Raw genomic sequence first — 22,541 nt, 5'->3', positions numbered from 1 at the left:
TCACATCTTCAAAGAAGTCAAGCAAATTGGTGGGGCAAGATCTCCCTCATCTGAATCCATGCTGCCTTTGTCTCATAAAATCATGTTTGTCTACGTGTTCCACAATTTATATTTTTTTTTATAATTGTTTCCACTATTTTGCCCAGCATTGAAGTCAAGCTTACTGGTCTGTAATTTCCTGGATCTCACCTGGAACCCTTTTTAAAAATTGGTGTAACATTGGCCACCTGCCTATCATCAGGTACTACAGACAATTTTAGTGACAGGTTACAGATCACTAACAGGAGGTCAGCAATTTTATGTTTTTCTTTTAGTACCCTGCGATGTATACCATCCGGTCCAGTTGATTTATCACTTTTTAACTTGTCAGTTTGGCTGAGTACATCTTCCAGATTCACCAAAATTTCTTTGAGTTCCTTCGCATCATCACTGTTGAAAACCATTTCTGGTTCAGGTAGATTTCTTATATCATCTCCCGTAAAGACCGAAGCAAAGAATTCATTCAGTCTCTCTGCTATGGTCTTATCCTCCCTGAGTGCCTGTTTTGCTCCTTGATCATCCAACGGTCTCATGGATTCCCTCACAGGTTTTCTGCTTCTGATGTACCTAAAAAAATTGCTATGAGTTTTTGCCTCTTTGGCAAGTTTTTCTTCATATTCTTTGAGGCCTTCTTAATCGTTTTGATCTGGAGGGAAAACACTGCAAGAATCATATCTCTTACTATTATTACTACTAATCATTTTTGTAATGTTACTCTGTAGCAATAAACAAGAGTGAAGATATAATGAGGTGATGACAGATCCTCTCCAAGCTCTCATTAGTTAGCATGCTTTCTGTGGTTTTTTTTTGTATTCTGCTTCCTCTTATGACAAAAATATACACATTTGCAGCAAATTCATTTGTGCTTTCTGGAAGTATCGCAGCTTCCTAAATTATCTGCAATGGGTTCATGGCATTAAATAGGTGAGCATGCATTTCTGCTTTGGTAGTAAATGTTTTGTGTATTTTCTGTCTGCAGAGGTCCCCCAGATGTAGGGAGTGGAAGAAAGTAATTTGAGTTTATCTTTATGACCTTCATTCCTAACAAACGTGGGGGGGTTTGTAACAAAGAGGCTTTGTATTGCAGAATCACAGTGCCTTGGAAATGTCCTGACGGCTGTAGAGCTTTAAAGAGGCTTATTTCACTTTGTTTATTTGCTGACAAAAGCACAGCCATAGAGCCTCTAAAATCACAATAGCAATAATTATATAAACATAGCAACCTGCAAGTCGCAGGATGTAGGTAAAGGCTGTGTCTATATGCTCCAGAACAGTGTTTTTCAACCTTTTTTACACCTATGGACCAGCAGAAATAAAATAATTATTCTGTGGACCGGCATCGGTCCGTGGACCGGTGGTTGAAGAACACGGGGCTAAATCGTGGGCCAGACCTCACCCATCTCTACCCAATCTCCATCCCAGACCCCACCTCCATAATAGTACTAATTGCACCTTGCACGTCCCATGCCTCATCTGGAAGCCTTCCCTCTGACGTTGCAACTGGCACTGGTCCATGGACTGGTGGTTGAAGAACACTGCTCTAGAACAGAAAATAGCAACAGTGGTACCTTGGATTACGAGCATAATCCATTCCAGGAGCATGCTCGTAATCCAAAATGCTCGTTTATCAAAGCGAGTTTCCCCATAGAAAATAATGGACACTCGCTTTGATGCGTTCTCCCCCCCCGATAACCGGCATCGCTCCCTCCCGCTCGCAAAGGCCCCCTCGCTCCAACTGGCCCCCCCCGCCCGAACAACTTAAACTTACCCTCCCCCGTCTGGCACCGGCACGCAGGCACAGATCGTGCCGGTGCCTAGAAGATTTTCCGGCTTCTGCCTGCCTTGAGCATGCATCTGTGCATGCTCAAGGACTTCTAATTCTCCATTTCGCCGAGAATACTATACCCCTTTCATCAGGTCAAATGAAATGAGATTTATCTTATTTTGATCTGATGAAGGTTTAGGGCTCCTTTTACAAAGATGTGTGAGGGCCTTAACGTGCGGAATAGCACGCGCTAAATTGCCCCGAGCGCTAGCCGCTACCGCCTCCTTTTAAGCAGGTGGTAATTTTTCGGCTAGCGCATGCTAATCTTGTGCGTGCGCTAAAAACGCTAGCGTACCTTAGTAAAAGGAGCCCTTAGTTCTGAAAACTAGTCAAGAAATGTATTAAGAAGATGTCACTTTTTCTTGTCATTGACATTTATGTGCATAGAAAGATAAAGATTTTGGACTCTTTAGAAGTCCTGACATCTTGTAATATTTTCAGAACGAAATGCCTTTCAGCAATTCTTTTTCTTTTATTAGGGAATCTTCAACCAATTTCAGTGCAGTAGTGAGAAAGTGCTGCCCTCAGATGCTTTACGCAGTGCTCTTGCCAAGACCTTTCAGGATGAACAACGTTTCCAGTTGGGCATCATGGATGATGCTGCAGAATGCTTTGTAAGTGTGATAGTTATGTCCTATAAACATGCAAGCCACTTATTTTTAACATTTATATTTCTAGGAATATCTAGTAAACACACGTGTAATATAAAGGCACTATATGTTAGAAAATCCAATGTTGGAGATAAACCTTAAATGTAGAAGAAAACCACTCACTTTGTAGAACAGATGTCCATTGAGATTTTGAATATTTATGGAACAAGGAACAACTTTAGAACAGAAAATATCATAATAATTAATCATTAAGAGTTAGGGTTTATTAAATATACTTGAAGTTGTATTACTGCAGGTCCCTTTTGTGCAGGAGGACCTGTTTACTACCGTGTTTTTTGGAAAATAAGACAGCATCTTATATTAATTTTGGGTCCAAAAAAACGCACTAGGGCTTATTTTCGGGGATGTCTTTTTTTCATGTACAGCAATCATCTCTCTCTTCCCCTCCTCCACCCCAATTCTTCCTCTTTTCTTTCTCCCCCCCCTTCCTTGTGCAGCATCTTTCCTCCTCTCTTACCCATCCCCTTGTGCAGCATCTTTTTATCCCTCCCTCCCATACCCCTGTGCAGCAGAATCCCGCTGACTTTCTCACTCATCCCCTTGTGCAGCATCTTTGTATCCCTCCTTCCCATCCCCCTGTGCAGCAGAACCCCGCCGACCCTCCCACCGTGAAACTGACATACCTTGGCTCTGAGGCCTCCAAAAACAACAGCAGCGGCACACAATCATTCACATGAGTAGAAGACTTGAAAGCACTGGAAAATGCTGATGTGCCAATGTATTTGCTATTTTAGGAAATAGATATAGTAGTGCAGTTTGCTCTCTCACATTTTCAAATGCAATATAATTTTCTTTCCCTATAGAAATCTATATCAGCATTTGAATTTTCTCTGTTGAGGAGAAAATTGAAATGGCCCTTTCCTGGACCTGATGATATATGTATCTGCACTTCTCGTAACTTGGCTTCAGGGCCCACCAAGTTTGAAGATACGTATGCCCCCTTTAAGCCTTTATTTAATTTTCAAGAAATCAAAATCAAGCACTAAGAGCTTTGGACTAAATTTATGAAAAGGTGCCACTGCACTTATTTTATGCAATGGGACTTATTTATGGAAATCACCCCCTTGTCTCTTTCATGTCCAGGAACACAAAATAGAAACAGGAAAAAAAAAACCAAACATGTTCCAGCCTCAGCAAATAAGGCAACTTAATTTAGTAGCTCAATCACCCCTCCTAAACAGACAAGGCAAACTACACGCTGCTTGCCCTGGAATCAGTAGCACTGAATGTTGCTACTATTTGGGTTTTGGCCAGGTACTTGTGACCTGGATTGGCCACTGTGAAAACAGGATACTGGGCCAGATGGCCCCTTTGGTCTGACCCAGTATGGCTATTCTTATGTATGTGTCTGTGTGAATTAGCTCTATGCAAGCTGTCAAATTGTTGGAGTTTTTTTTTTTTTTTTTTCTAACTCAATATAAAAGCAAACGCTGGCTTTTACTAAACTGCAGAAGAGATTTTTACTGTGGGCTGGTGAAGTAAATACTCCAATGCTCAAAGGAATTGAATGAGCATTGGAAAACGGTCTACTGTGTTTAGTAAAAGGATCCCAAAATATGAAGGAAAATGTATAATTTTTTCTTTTTGCAAAGAAATTGTAATACTTTAAAAAATACAGTGTGGGCCACGGAAAAGATTGTCCAGGTAAACTGTGGTATTCTCAGTTGATTTGAAGAAAATTGGGCCCACTATTCGTGTTCCTGACACTGCGCACCAAATGCCAATTTTCTAGTTGTGAAGTGATGTTTCATGAGTTAAGTAGGGATTTTCAGTGGACCAGTACCTCATATTCTGAGAATTTACATGACCTGATAAATGAAACCAAGCTTCGTCTGTCATAAAGTACAGTAATGAGTCCAAATGTCTTTAAGCAAGCATAGTCAGCAACTGTGTACAGTAATTTATGCATTTTAGCTTTGTTGGGCTCTTTAAGTTTCTGCACACATGTTATTCTGTACAGTTTGAGGTTCAGAGATTTCAGCACTCACTGACACGTCATTCGTGATATATCAATTTCCTGAGAGAGTTTTCGAGTTGATTTTCAGGAGCTAATTATATTCCACTACTAAAAGCAGAGAGCAAGGGGCAACAGCCTCCTCCCAAGAGCGTAGCACTGATATTAGAGGCGGGCTACTTTCCATGGCCCACCCTGTATTTTGAAATGGACTTGAATATGCCAATAATATAAATTTAATTTAAAAAGTGCATGTCAGACAGTCCCATCTGTTTTCTTAGCAACAGATGACTATATAATCCTTTCATGTTCTGATTTCATTTTTAATCTTTTTTTATATGCATAGGAGAATCTTCTTATACAAATCCATTTCCACATTGCTGATGAATCCAAGGAAGATATCTGCACAGCCCAGCACTGCATTTCTCACCAGAAGTTTGCAATGACCTTATTTGAGCAGGTACAATACCATTTATGATGTACTATTTACATTTTAGTTTTAAAAAGAGTGCGATAGACCTGAGCCAAGATGTGGAGGGATATTTTATGGTTATGACTAACAAGGGTTGTGAACTATACCCAATAAAGTAACCTTGGGTCTGTTAAATTTTCTACTGAAACTACTTCTAAAATGATTTAATATCCTCATTAAATGAGTCATCATATGTGGAGATTTAATCTGGGACCTATTAATCCCAAACTACAGAATAAGAATCCTAATTGAAATGCTGCATCTTTGACTCTGGAAACATGCTCTTTACTCACTGAAACAACCTTAATAATGGTTTCAGAGCAGCTTTAGGATGCTCCCCTGCACTACTAATGATGCTAAATATTTGGTAATCATCTAAGTAATCATCTCAGTAATAATATAAAACCCTGCTAAAATAATATTTATCACTTTTATAGCATAACTGACTATGGACTAGATTCACTAAGCAAACCGATAGTCTACCGATCGGTTTGCGACCCCTTTACAACACCGACTCGATTCACTAACCTTCTGGCCGCACCCGATCCAATCCACGCATGCAAATTAGGGAAATGGCATGCAAATCTAGCAAGGCAGCGATTCACCAACATTTTTCAGGCACACCGACTGAGCTGGCCGATTACAAAGAAGCAATTGCTGGGGACCAATCGCTCAAGCCCTTTTTGGCTGCCCTGCCTTCTCCCACCCTGCTCTCTACCCCGAACATCTCCCACTGTCCAGATCTGCCTCCCGTTGTTCCAGTCTGCCTCCCGTTGTTCCAGCCTGCCTCCTGCTGCCCCAATCTGCCTGCCCCGCAGTGCTAGCCCGTGGTTTTAACCCACGGGCAAAAGAAAAATAAAAAAGCTGGCCCACAGAGGTTCAGTAAAAAGTAAAAAAAAAAACAAGATCGCGGCTCCGATGGACATTCGCAGACCATCTACAGATGGTCTGTGCATACGCGCGGATCACACAACAGTGATCCTTGCAGGCAGATGGGGGCGTTCCTCCGATCACCCCCATCTGCATATGATTCTTTCCTGAATTCTTTGGACCTGTCCGGATCTGGCATGTTAGTGAATCTGGGCCTTTAATAGCAACAACTCTTGTCTGTGAAAGGGCAGTACTACATGAATTGCAACCTGGCACAGAACACCAATGTACCTCCTATTTAGAAGGTATAGATAGGAAAATGGAAAAAAATCTGAACTGCTGCAGAACCAGGGCCAGCTCAAGGGATCATGACACCCTAACTTGTTTTTGCTTCAAGGCCGCCTCCTGTATTCATTGCCTCGCCCACCTGCATTGACATGCACCTTCCACCTCTCATCCCTCCATGTCAGCTCTTTTCTAGTGAACCAGCTCTTTTCTAGTGAACCGGGAACGGATGGTATCCATCCGAGGGTCATCAAGGAACTGAAAGGGATTATAGCTGAACTGCTTCAGCTAATAGCCAATTTGTCGATCAAATCGGGAAAGATTCCGGAGGACTGGAAGGTGGTGAATGTTACACCGATCTTCCAAAAAGGTTCGAGGGGAGACCCGGGAAACTACAGACCAATGAGTCTGACCTCAGTATCGGGAAAGATGGTGGAGACGCTGATAAAGGACCGCATCATTGATCACCTTGATGGACACGAGCTTATGAGGACCAGCCAGCACGGTTTCAGCAAAGGCAGATCTTGTTTGACAAACTTGCTGCACTTCTTCGAGGGAGTAAACAGGCAGATAGACAAGGGCGACCCGGTCGACATTGTATATCTGGATTTTCAGAAGGTGTTTGATAAGGTTCCGCATGAACGACTACTTCGGAAAATTGCGAGCCATGGAGTAGAGGGTGAAATACTCACGCGGATTAAAAACTGGCTGGAGCATAGGAAATAGAGAGTGGGGTAAATGGACAATACTCGGACTGGAGGAGCATCACCAGTGGGGTGCCGCAGGGCTCGGTGCTTGGACCCGTGCTCTTCAATATCTTTATAAACGATCTGGACATAGGTACGACGAGTGAGGTGATTAAATTTGCGGACGATACGAAGTTGTTCAGAGTAGTGAAGACGCAGGGGTATTGCAAAGATCTGCAACATGACATAATCAGGCTTGAGGAATGAGCATCGACATGGCAGATGAGGTTCAACGTGGATAAGTGTAAAGTGATGCATGTCGGTAACAAAAATCTCATGCACGAATACAGAATGTCCGGGGCAGTACTTGGAGAGACCTCCCAGGAAAGGGACTTGGGAGTTCTGATTGACAAGTCGATGAAGCCGTTGTGCAATGTGCTGCGGCAGTGAAAAGGGCGAACAGAATGCTAGGAATTATAAAGAAGGGGATCACGAACAGATCAGAGACCGCTGTACCGGGCCATGGTGCGCCCTCACCTGGAGTACTGCGTCCAGCACTGGTCGCCGTACATGAAGAAGGACACGGTACTATTTGAAAGGGTCCAGAGAAGAGCGACTAAGATGGTTAAGGGGCTGGAGGAGTTGCCGTACAGCGAAAGATTAGAGAAACTCGGCCTTTTCTTCCTCGAACAGAGGAGATTGAGAGGGGACATGATTGAAACATTCAAGGGAATAGACTTGGTGGAAAAGGACAGGTTGTTCACTTTCTCCAAGGTAGGGAGAATGAGAGGGCACTCTCTAAAATTGAAAGGTGATAGATTCCGTACGAATGTGAGGAAGTTTTTCTTCACCCAGAGAGTGGTAGAAAACTGGAACGCTCTTCCGGAGTCTGTCATAGGGGAAAACACCCTCCAGGGATTCAAGACCTAGCTCGACAAGTTCCTGCTGAACCAGAATGTATGCAGGTAGGACTAGTCTCAGGCGCTGATCTTTGATCAGAGGGCCGCTGTGTGAGCGTACTGCTGGGCACGATGGACCACTGGTCTGACCCAATAGCGGCAATTCTTATGTTCTTATATGAATAACTCCAATGCCCCAAAGGCAGTTGGGGGTAGAATTGTTCCTCACTCATTCCTGCACTGTTGAATGGCTATCTTTTAAAATGGCATCACTAGGGGGTAAGTTGCCTTATAAAAAAAAGAGCCCTTCTATGGCAACTTGTACTCTCTAGTGGTAATACTCCAAGATTGCTTCTAGAAGTTAATGCCGCTATTTCAAAGAAGGCTGTAGAACAGACATGAGCAACTCTGGTCCTCGAGGGCCAGAATCCTATCGGGTTTTCAGGATTTCCCCAATACATATGCACGAGATCTATTTGCATGCACTGCTTTCAATGCATATGAAAACCCAATTGGATTCTGGTCCTCAAGGACTGGAGTTGCTCTAGAACAGTGGTTCCCAACCCTGTACTGGAGGACCACCAGGCCAATCGGGTTTTCAGGATAGCCCTAATAAATATGCATGAGAGAGATTTGCATATAATGGAAGTCACAGGCATGCAAACCTGCTCCATGCATATTCATTAGGGCTATCCTGAAAACCCGATTGGCCTGGTGGTCCTCTAGGACAGGGTTGGGATCCACTGCTCTAGAACATCAATGTAACTACTGGGAAAACTAAACAAGTCGAATTGCTAAATATCCCTGCAAAGAATCTCTATGCCAACAGTGTGTCTTAGTCATACACTTACAACTAGTGCTGTCCGATTCACGATTTGAATCGGTTCACCGATTCACTTCGGGTGAATCAATTCGAATCGATTTAAATTTTTTTAAAAATCGGCTTCCCGATTCGAACCCTCTCCCCTTGCTCCCTAAAGCATGAGCGGCAGCGCTGCTCTTGCTGGCTGGCTGCTGCCGCACCTGTTTTAGAGGGAGAGGAGGGAAGGTCATTCGGGAAGTGCTGCGTCTGGCTTCCCTCCTGGCCTCCCCGAAGGACTGCCCCCCCCGAAAGACTGCGCACCCCCCCTGTAAGGCCTCCGTGTTCCCCCTGGCCTCCCCGAACCATTTACCTTACAGCTTCAGCCTGCAGCCGAAGATCGCGGTTACAGCGTCTTTGCACTGCAGTGCTTTGAGCTGTTTCCTCTGCCGCGATCCTGCGTCTGATGTCAGAGGAGGGGCGGGACCGCAGCTGAGGAAACAGCTCAAAGCACTGCAGTGCAAAGACGTTGTAACTGCGATCTTCGGCTGCAGGCTGAAGCTGTAAGGTAAACGGTTTGGGGAGGCCAGGGGGAACACGGAGGCCTTCCTGGGGGGTGCGCAGTCTTACGGGGGGGTAGTCCTTCAGGGGGTGGGACAGGCCTTGGGGGGTGCAGGCCTTTAATGAGGAACAGGCTTTAAGTGGGGGACAGGCCAGGGATGGTGGCATAGGCCTTCAGGGAGGACAGGCAGGCCTTCGGGGCGGGGGGGAGGGCAGTCCTTCAGGGGGTGGAACAGGCCTTGGGGTGGGTGCAAGTCTTTAAGGAGGGAACAGTCCTTTAAGGGGGTGCACGGTGCAGACCTTTAAGGGGGGGGGGTCAGGCCTTCAAAGAGGGGACAGGCTAGGGATGGTGGCATAGGCCTTCAGGGATGGGGGTACAGGCCTTCAGGGGGGAGGTACAGGCCTTCAGGGGGGAACAGACCTTCAGGGGAGGGGGGCTCTGGTGTAAAAGTACACGGAGGAAGGGAAGGGGGATTTAAAGAGATGTGCATATGCTGGACTTTGGGGGGGGGGAAGAAATAATGGGTCTAAAAATAGAGGAGAGGGAGAGAGATGATGGACAATGGGATTTAGGGAAGGAAGGAACAGAAAGGAAGAGAAGTTGGACACAAGGGAGTGGAGGGGATGGATAGAGGGGGGGATAGAGATACTGGATAGGAGGTTAGTTGGGAAAAGAAAGGGAGAGATGGTGGACCCTGGGGTGTTGGGGAAGGAGGGAGAGATGCTGGATGAAAGGGTAGTTAAGAAAAGGTGGATCTGTGGATGGAGACGAAAAAAAAGAAAGATGCCAGACCTCCGGAGGAAGGAAGGGAAACGGGCGTGGAGGACAGAGATGGCAGATGGATGGTTAGAACGGAGAAAGAAGAAAGAAGGAGACCCTGGCAAGCAAGTTATCAGAAGACAACCAGAGCCTGGGACCAACAAGATTTGAATAATGACCAGACAACAAAAGGTAGAAAAACTAATTTTATTTTCCATTTTGTAATTACAAAATTGAATTTGTAATTACAGGATTTGAAACGTGTATCCTGCCAGAGCTGGTGTTAGACTGCAAATGTGGGCTAGAATTTAAGAGAGAGAGAAAAAGTCTTTTTTGTTTGTTTATTTTGTTTACACCACAGCGCCAGTGTGGTTAGGAGAAGGCAAAGGGGGTGAAGAAGCTATAAAATAAACCCACCAGGATGTTTGAAAAAAACATCCAATTGGGCAAGAAAATCAAATCGAAAAACCAATTCAGTAGGCTGAATCAAATCGAATCAATTTTTTTTTACTGAATCGGGCAGCACTACTTACAACATAGATCTTCAAAGAGTACAGAATAAGTGATCACAAATTAAAAATAGCAATGCATTCACAAAAATTATATTCAAAACATTTTTATTAGTAAAGGCTGAAATGATAACAGCTGACATAACAATTAAAATACAATCAGCCAAAAGTACAAAATACTACTTCTACTATTTATTATTTCTATAGTGGTGAAAGGCATACGCAGCACTGTACATTCTAATACACAATAGACAGTCCCTGTTCAGAAGAGCTTACTATTTAATTTAGACAGGACATTTCAGGGTTGGGGAGATTATAGTGGTTATGGGTATCTGACAGCAGTAAGTGTGAGTTAAGAGTTGAATGCAGTTTCAAAAAAGTGGGCCTTTAGCTTGGATTTGAGCACTGCCAGGGACGGAGCATGACGTATTGATTCAGGCAGTCTGTTCCAGGCATACGATGCTGCAAGAAAAAAGGGATGGAGTCTGGAGTTGGCAGTGGAAGAGAAGGGTACAGATAAGAGGGGCTTGTACGACGAGCAGAGATCATGGGGGAGCATAGGGGGAGATAAGCGAGGAGAAATATCGGGGGCTTCAGAGCAAATGCACTTGTAAGTCAGCAAGAGGAATTTAAACTGTATTCGGAAATGAACCCTCCCCCATCTTCCCAACTCAATACAACTATAATCCAAGCTCGAAGTACAGTAATATCCCATCCTACACTATTACACAAGTCTATATAGAATAAACCCATCCAACCAACATCGCATAAGCGAGCAGTATAAAACAAAATTCTTCTCCCACCCCTCTTCCCAAGGTCTGATTAAGTCTCCCTTTCCCAACCAAACAATCCCACCATTCCTCTGTCGCAACTCATTCAACAAAAGATTGTACTTTCTTGGAAGCAAAATCCTTAGTCATGTGAAAAAATTAGGACACCCCATGAAATATTCAGTTCTTTCTTAAGAAATGTTCACATATTGATGTCAAATCTTTTTTTTTTTATTCTTTATCTCTGGAAAAGAAAGTGATGTAATTGTAGGTAAACAACAAAACTTTTCCTAGATATACCCATGAAACAAAAAATATCCACAAAAATGTGTATTCTAACAGAGGAATAAATTAGGACACCCCCACATATCTTCCCACTTAAAGTGGCTCAAATCACACACAGGTGTATCACATCAGGTATACACGATTTGAACATCGTTACTCAGCATTTTGAAGGAGGTTTGCCCTACTTAAAGCTCAGATGTAATTGATAGAAGAGGAGACCCACTCTCAGCCCCCTCCAATGTACTCACACTAAATAGGTAAATCGAGGTTGCTTAATGAATGACCCTCAGAGATACCACCAGATACTCAAACCAATTTCATTGTATATGGCTTCACGTACCCTTTCCTCACCAGGTCCTCCTTATGAAATTAATTTATTTTAAGATTTTTAAATTATTTATAAATGGTTTTTAAATATTCATTTTATCTTAAATATGATAACTATATGTTAATTCGATTACTTAGCTTAGTGATTTAGTGGTCTGATGTTCAGGGATTATATTGCTGACATGTTTCACCCATCGGGGTTTTTTCAAGGCTGATATCCCTTAATTTAGCTGTTAGCCATGACTAGTTGACCACCCAGTATTGTAAACCAGATACAATGAAATGGTTTGAGTATCTGGTGGTACCTCCGAGAGTCATTCATTAAGCAACCTCGATTTACCTATTTAGTGTAAGTACATTGGAGGAGACTAAGAGTGGGTATGCTTCTATTAATTACATCTATATATTTGCTCACAACAAGCTATTCTGTATTTAGATATTAAGTGCTATTTAGAAATTGAAACTACTTAAAGCTCAGATATTTAGTTTGGTCTGCTCATGACTGCTGCGGTGAGAGTGAACCACCATGGTGAGATCAAAAGAGCCAATGAGGCCTTCAGAAAGAAGATTGTAGCAGTTTATAAGTCTGGTAAGGGATTTAAAAAGATCTTGAAAGAATTTGACATTAGCCATTCCACGGTCTGGAAAATAGTATACAAATGGAGGACTTTCCAAGCAACTGCCAACCTGCCCAGGTCTGGCCGTCCAAGAAAGTTGACCCCCAGAGCAAGACCACAAGATGCTAAAAGAAGTCTCCAAAAACCCTAAAATGTCATCACGGGACCTGCAGCAGGCTCTTGCTACTTTTGATGTGAAAGTGCATGTCTCTACAATCAGAAAGAGAATGCACAAATTTAACTTGCATGGGTGGTGTGCAAGGAGGAAACCTTTGCTCTCTAAGAGAAACATCAATGCCAGACTGAAGTTTGCCAGAGAGAATGTAGACAAACACCAGGATTTCTGGAATAGTGTTCTATGGACAGATTAGTCTAAAATTGAATTATTTGGACACCAGAAAGGAGGATATGTTTGGCGCACGCCAAGTATAACATTCCAGGAAAAGAAACTCATACCAACTGTGAGGTATGGCGGTGGAAGTGTCATAGTTTGGGAATGCTTTGCTGCAGCAGGACCTGGCCAGCTCACCATCATAGAATCCACCATGAATTCTACCGTGTATCAGAGGGTGCTTGAGGAACAGGTGAGACCATCTGTGAGAAAATTAAAGCTGAAGCGGAACTGGAACCTGTAACATGACAATGACCCAAAACATATCAGTAAATCCACCAAGAACAGGCTGAAAACTAAGAAATGGAGAGTCTTGGTGTGGCCAAATCAAAGCCCTGATCTTAATCCTATTGAGATTCTGTGGGGTGTACCGCAGGGCTCGGTGCTCGGGCCGCTGCTATTTAATATATTCATAAATGATCTAGAAACAGGGACAAAGTGTGAGATAATAAAATTTGCAGACGACACCAAACTATTTAGTGGTGCTCAGACTATAGAGGACTGCGAAGAATTGCAAAGGGACTTGAACAAGCTAGGGGAATGGGCGACGAGGTGGCAGATGAAGTTCAACGTTGAGAAATATAAAGTATTACATATGGGAAGCAGAAACTTGAGGTACAACTATACGATGGGAGGGATATTATTGAATGAGAGTACACAGGAAAGGGTCTTGGGGGGTAATGGTGGACACGACAATGAAGCCGATGGCACAGTGCGCAGCGGCCGCTAAGAGAGCGAATAGAATGCTTGGTATAATCAAGAAGGGTATTGCGACCAGAACGAAAGAAGTTATTCTGCCGTTGTATCGGGCGATGGTGCGTCCGCATCTGGAGTACTGCGTCCAATTTTGGTCGCCGTACCTTAAGAAGGATATGGCGTTACTCGAGAGGGTCCAGAGGAGAGCGGCACGTCTGATAAAAGGTATGGAAAACCTTTCATACGCTGAGAGATTGGAGAAATTGGGTCTCTTTTCTCTGGAGAAGAGGAGACTTAGAGGGGATATGATAGAAACTTACAGGATCATGAAGGGCATAGAGAAAGTGGAGAGAGACAGATTCTTCAAACTTTCAAAAAATAAAAGAACAAGAGGGCACTCGGAAAAGTTGAAAGGGGACAGATTCAAAACGAATGCTTGGAAGTTCTTCTTTACCCAACGTGTGGTGGACACCTGGAATGCGCTTCCAGAGGACGTAATAGGGCAGAGTATGGTAATGGGGTTTAAGAAAGGATTGGACAATTACCTACTGGAAAAGGGGATAGAGGGGTATAGATAGAGGATTACTGCACAGGTCCTGGACCTGTTGGGCCGCCGCGAGAGCGGATGCTGGGCACGATGGACCTCAGGTCTGACCCAGCAGAGGCATTGCTTATGTTCTTATGTTCTTATGGGTAATTTGCAAGAAACCCCTCAAACATCTCACAGCTGAAAGAATTCTGCATTGAGGAGTGGGCCAAACTTTCCAAGTTTATTCTATATTTAATACTATCAGCAAGTATGTGATAGGTTTACAGAGTAAAATTACAATATTAAAATTAAAATATAGTTCTAAGAAAAAAATAAGGTCATTAACTAACTATTTACTGGACAGGACTTAGATTGGTTTCATACATAAGGTAGAGGGGTTAGGGTGGGAGAATAAAATACATCGAAGTAAAAAAAATAATTAAAAGGAAGGTAAAAAGGGAGGAAAGGAAACAAAAGGAGGGGGTCATTTCTTAAAAGTGGTTCAATTTCTTCCTTGATCAGAGGAGGGGTGGGAGAAGAGTTCTTGTCTCATGTTAGAAATGCATCTTGGAATAAGAATGTTTTGAGTTTGCTCTTAAATTTGTCAAGACATACTTCTAGTCGGATGTCAGATGGGAGAGAATTCCAAAGTGTGGGTGCTGTAGCAGAGAAGATCATATTGCGAGTGTAGAAGAGCTCCTTGATTGGGGGAATAGTCAGCAAGTTTTGATTTGTGGATCTTAAGGCTCGTGGACTGGAATAAGGGATAAGATATTTATCCAAAAAGGATGGACAATGAGTGAGTTTGATTTTGAAGTTGAGTAAGAGTATCTTATATGTTGTTCGGTATGTTACTGGTAGCCAGTGAGCTTCACGGAATAGAGGTGTAACTTGATTGTATTTACTTGCCTTATATAAGAGTTTAATGGCAGTATTTTTGAATCAGTTTTATTCTCCGGGTTTCTTTTTGAGTGATGCCACGATAGAGTGAGTTGCAGTAATCGATCTGTGAAATGATCAGTGAATGGATCAGAATTTGAATAGAAGAGGGCTGGAGAATGGAGGTTATTGAACGAATTAGTCGGAGTTTGTAGAAACATTTTTGTGTTAAAGTGCTGATTTAGTGGTGGTAATTATGGTCTAGGATGATTCCTAGAATTTTAATTTTAGATTCAATTTGTATTGGATGGGACTCGATACAGACTGGATCATTTAAATTTTCTTTGATGTTGGTTGAGAATAGTATGGCTCTGGATTTTGATATATTCAGTCAAAGTTTATTGTCCGCAAGCCAGGAGCTGTTTTTGTCCAATTTGGTGTTTATATCCATTATTTCAGTATTATTCAATGCGTTAATGGGGTGCAATAACTGGATATTGTCAGTGTAGGTGAAAATGGTAAATCCAATGGACTGAGCTAGGGTCAATAAGTGGGCCAGAAAGATGTTAAAAAGAAGTGGAGAAAGAATAGAGCCTTGTGGGACACTGTGGCCCGGATTCTATATAGGACACCTGCCAAAGTAAACCCGATTCTATAACCGACATCCATGTTGCAGATGCCGGTTACAGAATCGGATTTTTGTTTAGAGTTTAGACGCGGCCGCTATACTTTATCGGGGCAAGAAATTTCCCTGCTGCGATAGGTATAGCGGCCACAACTACGGCCGCCAGTCTCCCAAACCCCCCTGACGTTCACGGCATGAGGGCCCAACCCCTCCTGCCGAAAGAACCCACCCCCCCAAAGATCGCCGGCAGGAGGGTACCCAACCCTCGTGCCGGACCCCCCCCCCAACGACCCCCCAAACAAAATGCCCTAACCACCCTCTCCAGACCCCCCAACGGCCTCCCCGAAGATTGATGGCAGGAGGGTGCCCAACCCCTCCTGCCGGACCCCCCCCCCCAAACGAACCCCCCACCCCGGAACCCCCTCAAGCTTACCGCCAAGTTGGCTGGACGGGTATCTCTGTCCAAATGAGGCGGGCTCGCCCCTCCCCTGCCCAAATCACAGGATCCTAGGGCCTGATTGGCCCAAGCGCCTAAGGCCCCTCCTGTAGCAGAGGCTTCCTGACTTGAAGCCAAGGTAATTTTCTGTCTCTTCTTAAAGGGACAGGATTAAAAGGTGCAGCACAAGTCTGTTTAACTTCCCCAGCTGCACCACTCCAGGCTTGAGAATAGACACAGGGAAAACTTAAAGGCACCATCCCCTTCTAACCTAGAAAACTAGAGGCTCTTGGGATGTGTAGTTTTCTGTACTGCAGGGTTTGTGGAGGGACTAGGGACATGCCGGGTGCTTGGCCCAGGATCTCTATCACCCTGCACGGGCTCCCTGCCACAACAGCTAGTAGGGCTTCGGGATCCTTGCCAGCTTCACTGATCCTGTGTGCTGCTACTGGGTGGGCCCCTGTCCACCTGGGCCCACCCATAGATATGCCACTGATCTAGTGTACATGTAGGGAAATCACTGAAATTTTGAGGACTGATGTGGAACTCTGTTAAAGAGAGTGATTTGAGAGTTTCTTGGAATTACCTATATAGGGTTTCATTTTAAGATATGAAACTTGAAGGATCTTTCTGATTGATTTCTTCAGCATGACTTTTGCAAAATTTCAGCATGTGGTTCTTCTCTTTCCAAGGATTCTATTTTTCTACTTATTTGACCAGTATCAGGTTGTGAAACAAAAGACACCAGAAGTGTCTTGTTTTGACTAATTTTATGCTATGGAGTATTTAAGTGTGACAGTGAAATAGGAGGTAGGAGCACCAATTTTGGTAGAGCTGCTGTAGAGTTTGAATTTAACATTTTTTTCTTTTCTGGCTTAGTGTGTCTGTACCAGTTGTGGTGCTACATCTGACCCACTACCTTTCATCCAGATGGTGCATTATATCTCCACCACTGCACTCTGGTAAGCTTTGGCTTGATTGATGAGAAATACCTAGTTATTAAGGCCCTCTTTTATGAAGCTGCATTAGGCTTTTTTATCGCTGGCCTTGTTGGTGTTAGCTCTGACACTCATAGTATTCCCATGAGCTTCAGAGCTAATACCACTGTGGCTGGTTATAAAAAAAAACCAAGAAAAGCCTAACGTTACTTCATAAAAGAGGGTCTAACACAGTAATGTCTTTACTAATGCATATATTAATTTTGCATTGACACTCCTTTCTAGTATAGTTGTAGATCTATTAGTTCTCCGTCTTGTCAGGATTAAAATGTATTTAAAACCATAGGTTCCAACAGTTTATGCTGTTGGCCTGTTTTATAGAGGGCTGTCACTGTTTATGATGCCAGTTAAGTTATAATATTTCTTTCTCAAAGAACTTAAGTCTGACTAATCTAAATTTGAACAGACGTGGTAAGTAATGGAGACAGTAATTGAGACTGGTTCTCCAGGGATTCCACACTTCTTTGATGCAATCCTTTAGCTACAGTCTGAGTTAATTTTAGATTTTCATATCAGAGAATTACAGCACAAGGGCTTTGTTTTAGCTGATGAAAAGAACAAAAAGGAAGTAAAGCCACCTCCTCATTTTCTAGCATGTATTTTATATTCCCTTAACCTCTGATTAGGATAAGTAAGAGAACTGAAACTGAGATACCTGATAACTTCCATTACAAATGCCAAACATTTTTGCTCCCTTTTGCATACATTATCACCCATCATCATTCTTTAAATATCTTTTACAGCATGTAATATTTCTGGTGATAATAAGAGATAAATAGAACATTTTTTTGCAACTAAATTTGTTGAAAAGTACAAATAAGAATTTTGTTTGTTAAATTTAGAGGGCATCCAGCCAAGTGCCCAAGTAGGGCATATGGAAGTGTGTGTTTTCAAAGAAGATATTTTCGTCTGGGAGTTAGAACAATGTACTCAGTTTTCAAGTCTATATTTCTTATCTTAAATATGGATCATAGCAATCTACAAAGAGCTGTGATAAAGCTAAATATTTCAGCTATGTGTTTCTCTAACATTTTTCCCTTTTTTTAAATGCTTCCCTTCAATTTCCAAAAAACAAACAATACTTACAGCAATCAGGCAATTTGTATGCTAGAGAGGCGAGAGAAACCCACTCCTGATATGTTTGGGGAACTACTACAGAAAGCTAGTACCATGGGAGACCTTCGGAACTGTCCAGTGAGTATATTAATACATACAGCCTCATAATTAAAGAGAGAGTAAAGTGCTATCCTGTTTATCCATTGAGAAAGCCAAGTTACTGTCATGATCATATTTAGCTAGGTGGTATAAAACATTTTGATAACTGATAAATTTACCTGTATCAGGAGTCCTCCTTGGTCTACAGCAGTGGTCTCAAACTCAAACCCTCTGCGGGGCCACATTTTGGATTTGTAGGTACTTGGAGGGCCGCAGAAAAAATAGTTAATGTCTTATTAAAGAAATAACAATTTTGCATGAGGTAAAACTCTTTATAGTTTATAAAACTTTCCTTTAACAAAAAGGAAAGATATATAAACTATAAAGAGTTTTACCTCATGCAAAATTGTCATTTCTTTAATAAGACATTAACTATTTTTTCTGCGGCCCTCCAAGTACTCTATTTTTTCTGCAGCACTCACATTTAAAGTTCAATATCTTTTCTTTCTCAAAACTGGCACATTTCAATCTCTAAATTGAAAATAAAATCATTTTCCTACCTTTGTTTGGTAATTTCATCAGTCTCTGGTTGCACTTTATTCTTCTGACTGTGCATCCAATACTTCTTCCCTTCTTTCAGCCTCCTGTATGCTTCCTCTCCTCCAGACCTCATTCCCTCCCCCAACTTTTTCTTTCTTTCTCTGTCTGTCTTTCTCTGATTCCGTGCCCCATTTTTGCTTTGTTTCTGGTTCCCTGTCCCCCCTCCTTCTTTCTTCCTTCCTCTGTGCCCCATTTTTTGCTTTTTTGTCTGGCTCCCTGTCCCCACCCCACCTTCTTTCTTTCTTTCTTCCTTCCTTCCTGCCCTCCCCCATGCCACCGCCGCCGCGGAATAGGCTGCTGCCGCTGCCGCTATCGGGAACAGGCAGGGATCTCCCTGCTTCTCTTCTGCACCGGGCCAACCAACTCTTGCCGCCAGACATCAATTCTAACGTCGGAAAGGACATTCCGGGCAGCCAGGCAGCGATTGGCTAGCCAGAACGTCCTCTCGACGTCCGAATTGATGTCGGGCGGCGAGAGTTGGTCGGCCCGGCCCGGCCACTCCGATACAGGAGTGGATAGTGCAAGGAGCCGCCAACCTGCGGCTTTGAACGAACGAGCCGGCTGCTGCTCCAAAAGGAAGACAATGATCACCTGCAGACTGCGGGCCGCAAATAAAACCTGGAGAGCCACATGCGGCCCGTGGGCCGCGTGTTTGAGACCTCTGGTCTACAGGATACAAATTCTCACTACCTTCCTACCTCACTAAAGAGTTGCATTTTGGTCAAGCTGAATAGAATACTGAGATAAACTTGTGTGACAGTGGGAAATAGCTCACATGTGTGTGAAGCAATTCAAAAGTTGCTAGTGTAATTAAGCTAAAGCAGCTTTCCCAAAAGGGCTACATCATTGATGCTATCCATACTGTGAGGACTTGTATCCTGCAGCCTACAAAGAACACCTGCTAAAGGTGTTCCCTGTGGACAGCAGGATACAAGTCCTCATAGATTACTTCACCTTTCAAAATAACATTTCATCTTTTGGATTTCTGAATTTTTAAATGAAAGCACAATTCCATGTATATTTTTAAATCCTTTATTATCATGTCTATTCCAGCCAGCCTATCTCCAATTCAGATTTTCATGTGAACACTTTCCCTTCTAGTCTTCTTCCCACGTGGTCATTTACAAAAAGTCATTTAGCATATTTTCTAGCAGGCTGTGTGATATCTGCTTTAGTGATAGTGCATAAAAAGGTATATATCCATCTAAATTGAAATAAGATAGTTATAAAGAATAATGCTAAAGCTCATACATACTCTCTTTAATAATTAGTGCAAAAACCATGGGTAAAAATACCTTGCAGGCATTTGAAAATTGCTCCCATTAGGAACAGTGAGGTTGATAAGTATTTTTTTTTTCAAATCAGGGATAACCCTAAAAGGTCAGCAGGTTATATATTATATTGGAGTCAAATAAATAAATATGTAGGGTGCCTTGTTATTTATTTGCTTAAATTAGCAATAAGACTTAGATTTTGAGAAAAGTTCAATTTAAAACAGATTTAGGAAATACTTTAAAAAATCAGCGTTTTGGTGATGATTATTAATAAAATCAGTATTCAGTCTTAAAAGAGTAATTTTTTCCTCTCTCTCTTCCTTCCTTTTTTCTCTTCTTTTTTGCACTTCCGTTGGTTTGTCTTTCTCAGTCTGTCTTCTTGGGGGGGGGGGAAAGGAGGCGCCAGGGATAGGGTTTCACTCATCGGCAGTGGGCTATCAGAGTCCAAGCCTACTGCATTGTGGTTCATCTTTTGTTTCTGGATCTGGAGGGGTGGAGGTGGGGGCAGGGGTTAGGGACTGAAATGTTGGGTCTGTTTGATCTGTAATTGGTTTTCTTCTGCTATTGCTATTCTTCTGCTATTGTTGGTAATTTGTTGGTTGGATTTCTTCTCGAAAATAAAAATTGATTCAACATAAATTATGATAATCTGGCTACATGCTATTCTATAAATGGCACCTAAATGTATGGCACATAGGGGGTCTTTTACTAAAGATTAGTGTATGTATCTGCAGCTGGGCCCATAGGAATAAAATTGATCCTTTAGCAGACCACATGCACTGGGAGTGGAGGAGTGGCCAAGCTGTCTCAGCACTCTGAGGTTGTGAGTTTGATTCCCAATGTCGCCCTTTGTGACTCTGGACAAGTAACTTAACACTTCATTGACCCAGATCCAAATAAGTACCTGTCTAAAATATTGTAACCTCTGGCTTCCTATGGTACCTTATGGCTGGTTATGTGTATAGGAAGCAGACCAGAAGAACACTATCAGGTAAAAAGAGGTTAAATAGGACAAATAGAAATTCCCCCTATACCATGTATATTCAGGGTTCTGGGACAGTTTCTTCATACTTAAAACTGCTCACTCCAACTGTAGTTTGGTTTTCCTCTACACTGTTCTCAGGCTGAAAAAAACTCTAAATCTTTCAAAAGAGGCAATTGTATCTCTTGGCAGCAGGAAGAGTCCACACAGTGTGCATAACAGTTTTCTCTGTTGCTGTGACATCAGAGGCAATAGTAGCTCCCTGCAACTTGAAACCTCAGAAATATTCAGTGAACAGAGGAATCCCCCTCCTCACAATATGTAAACTGCTTTGATCATGTAAACCACACAGAAAAAGCACTATATCAAGTTCCATACCCTTTATATTTACCTAATCTGTAGTAGGGTCAGTGGCGTAGTAAGGGTGGGGGGAGGGGCAGAGCACCCCGGGCGCTATCTTGGTGGGGGCACCGGCATATGTCCTCCTCTTCGCCCCATGTTCCTTCCCACTCATCCCCCTGCCCACACGTGCCTTCAATCTCTCCCTCCCCCATACCTCTAGCTCTTTGGGGCACGAGCAGCATCTCCAACCTGCGACTCGCCTCCAGAGTCGGATTTCCCTCTGATGTCACTTCCGGGTTCCGCAACTAGGAAGTGATTTCAGAGGGAGCGCTGACACGGGCAGCAAGTTCGTGATGCTTCTCACACTAGGAAAATTAGAGGTATGGTGAAAGGGGCATACGGAAAGGGGACGGGGGCAGGGGAGGGTGCTGGCACCTCTCACCCTCACTATGCCACTGAATAGGGTTCTCAGATGTCCAGGAAAACCCAGACAAATCCTCATTTTCAAGGACTGTCTGGGTACCTGGACAGTTTTCCTCAAATGGGAATGTCTGTCTGGATTTAGCCGGCTCTCCCGACTCCCCCACCTACCTCTTGCCCGGCCACTGTAACTGAGTCTTTGGGCAGCAGACAGCAACAACAAGGTGAGTCTGCTGCCGCCGACCTGCCCTGGAAGCTGCCTCTCTGAAGGACCCGCCTACACGATTACAAGAAGTTGCTGCAGAGAGGTGAGTTCCAGGGCAGGCCGGCGGTAGCAGGCTTACTTCGTTGTCGCTGCCAGCTGCTTGAAGATTCAATTACAGTGGCCAGACCCAAGGAAGAGGTGAGTCGGGAGCTAGAGTCCATGAGGGGAAGCAGTGTCAGAGGAGGGGAAAAACGGCATGAAGGATGGAAGTGAGGCTGGAAAAACAGCATGGATGAAGGGAGAGGGAGGGGGTTGAAGAAAAAGCATGGAGCGTAGGGCTGAAAAAATAGTATGGATGAAGGGAGGGAGAGAAAGCATGGGTGTTCCATAGGCAGGATGGAGGGAGGAAGGGCTGGAAAAACAGCATGGGTGAAGGGAGATTGGGAGGGAGAAACATCATAGAGAGGAGCTGGAAAACAGCTTGGAGGGAGGGAGGAGGGATGGCTTATGGAAAGGAGAAAGTGCTAGAGAAAAGAACATGGAGTAGGGTAGTCCTGGATGTGAGGGAAGAGACAGAAACAGCAGAAGAGGAGGTTGGAAGGAGGAAGGGAGGCATCTGTGTGTGTGTGTGTGTGGGGGGGGTTGGAAGGAGAGAGAGAATGAGAAAGAAAGAAAAGCAC

At 43.4% G+C, this 22,541-nt stretch overlaps 1 protein-coding gene across 13 annotated transcripts in view; it reads left to right on the top strand.

The window, feature by feature from the left end:
- Positions 1-22,541, top strand: part of USP54 (ubiquitin specific peptidase 54) — a 312,165-nt gene that overhangs the window by 152,064 nt on the left and 137,560 nt on the right. For all 13 annotated transcript variants that reach the window (XM_033941395.1, XM_033941394.1, XM_033941402.1 and 10 more), the window contains 4 exons: positions 2,344-2,478; positions 4,836-4,949; positions 16,765-16,847; positions 17,972-18,077. In XM_033941395.1, coding sequence (XP_033797286.1) covers positions 2,344-2,478; positions 4,836-4,949; positions 16,765-16,847; positions 17,972-18,077 — 438 coding nt within the window. The remainder of the gene's footprint in view (positions 1-2,343; positions 2,479-4,835; positions 4,950-16,764; positions 16,848-17,971; positions 18,078-22,541) is intronic.

This window comes from Geotrypetes seraphini, chromosome 4 (assembly GCF_902459505.1).
Source record: "Geotrypetes seraphini chromosome 4, aGeoSer1.1, whole genome shotgun sequence".
Lineage (NCBI taxonomy): Eukaryota > Metazoa > Chordata > Amphibia > Gymnophiona > Dermophiidae > Geotrypetes > Geotrypetes seraphini.
The sequence above is the reverse complement of the archived record's forward strand: the minus strand, read 5'-3'. Positions and strand labels throughout refer to the sequence as shown.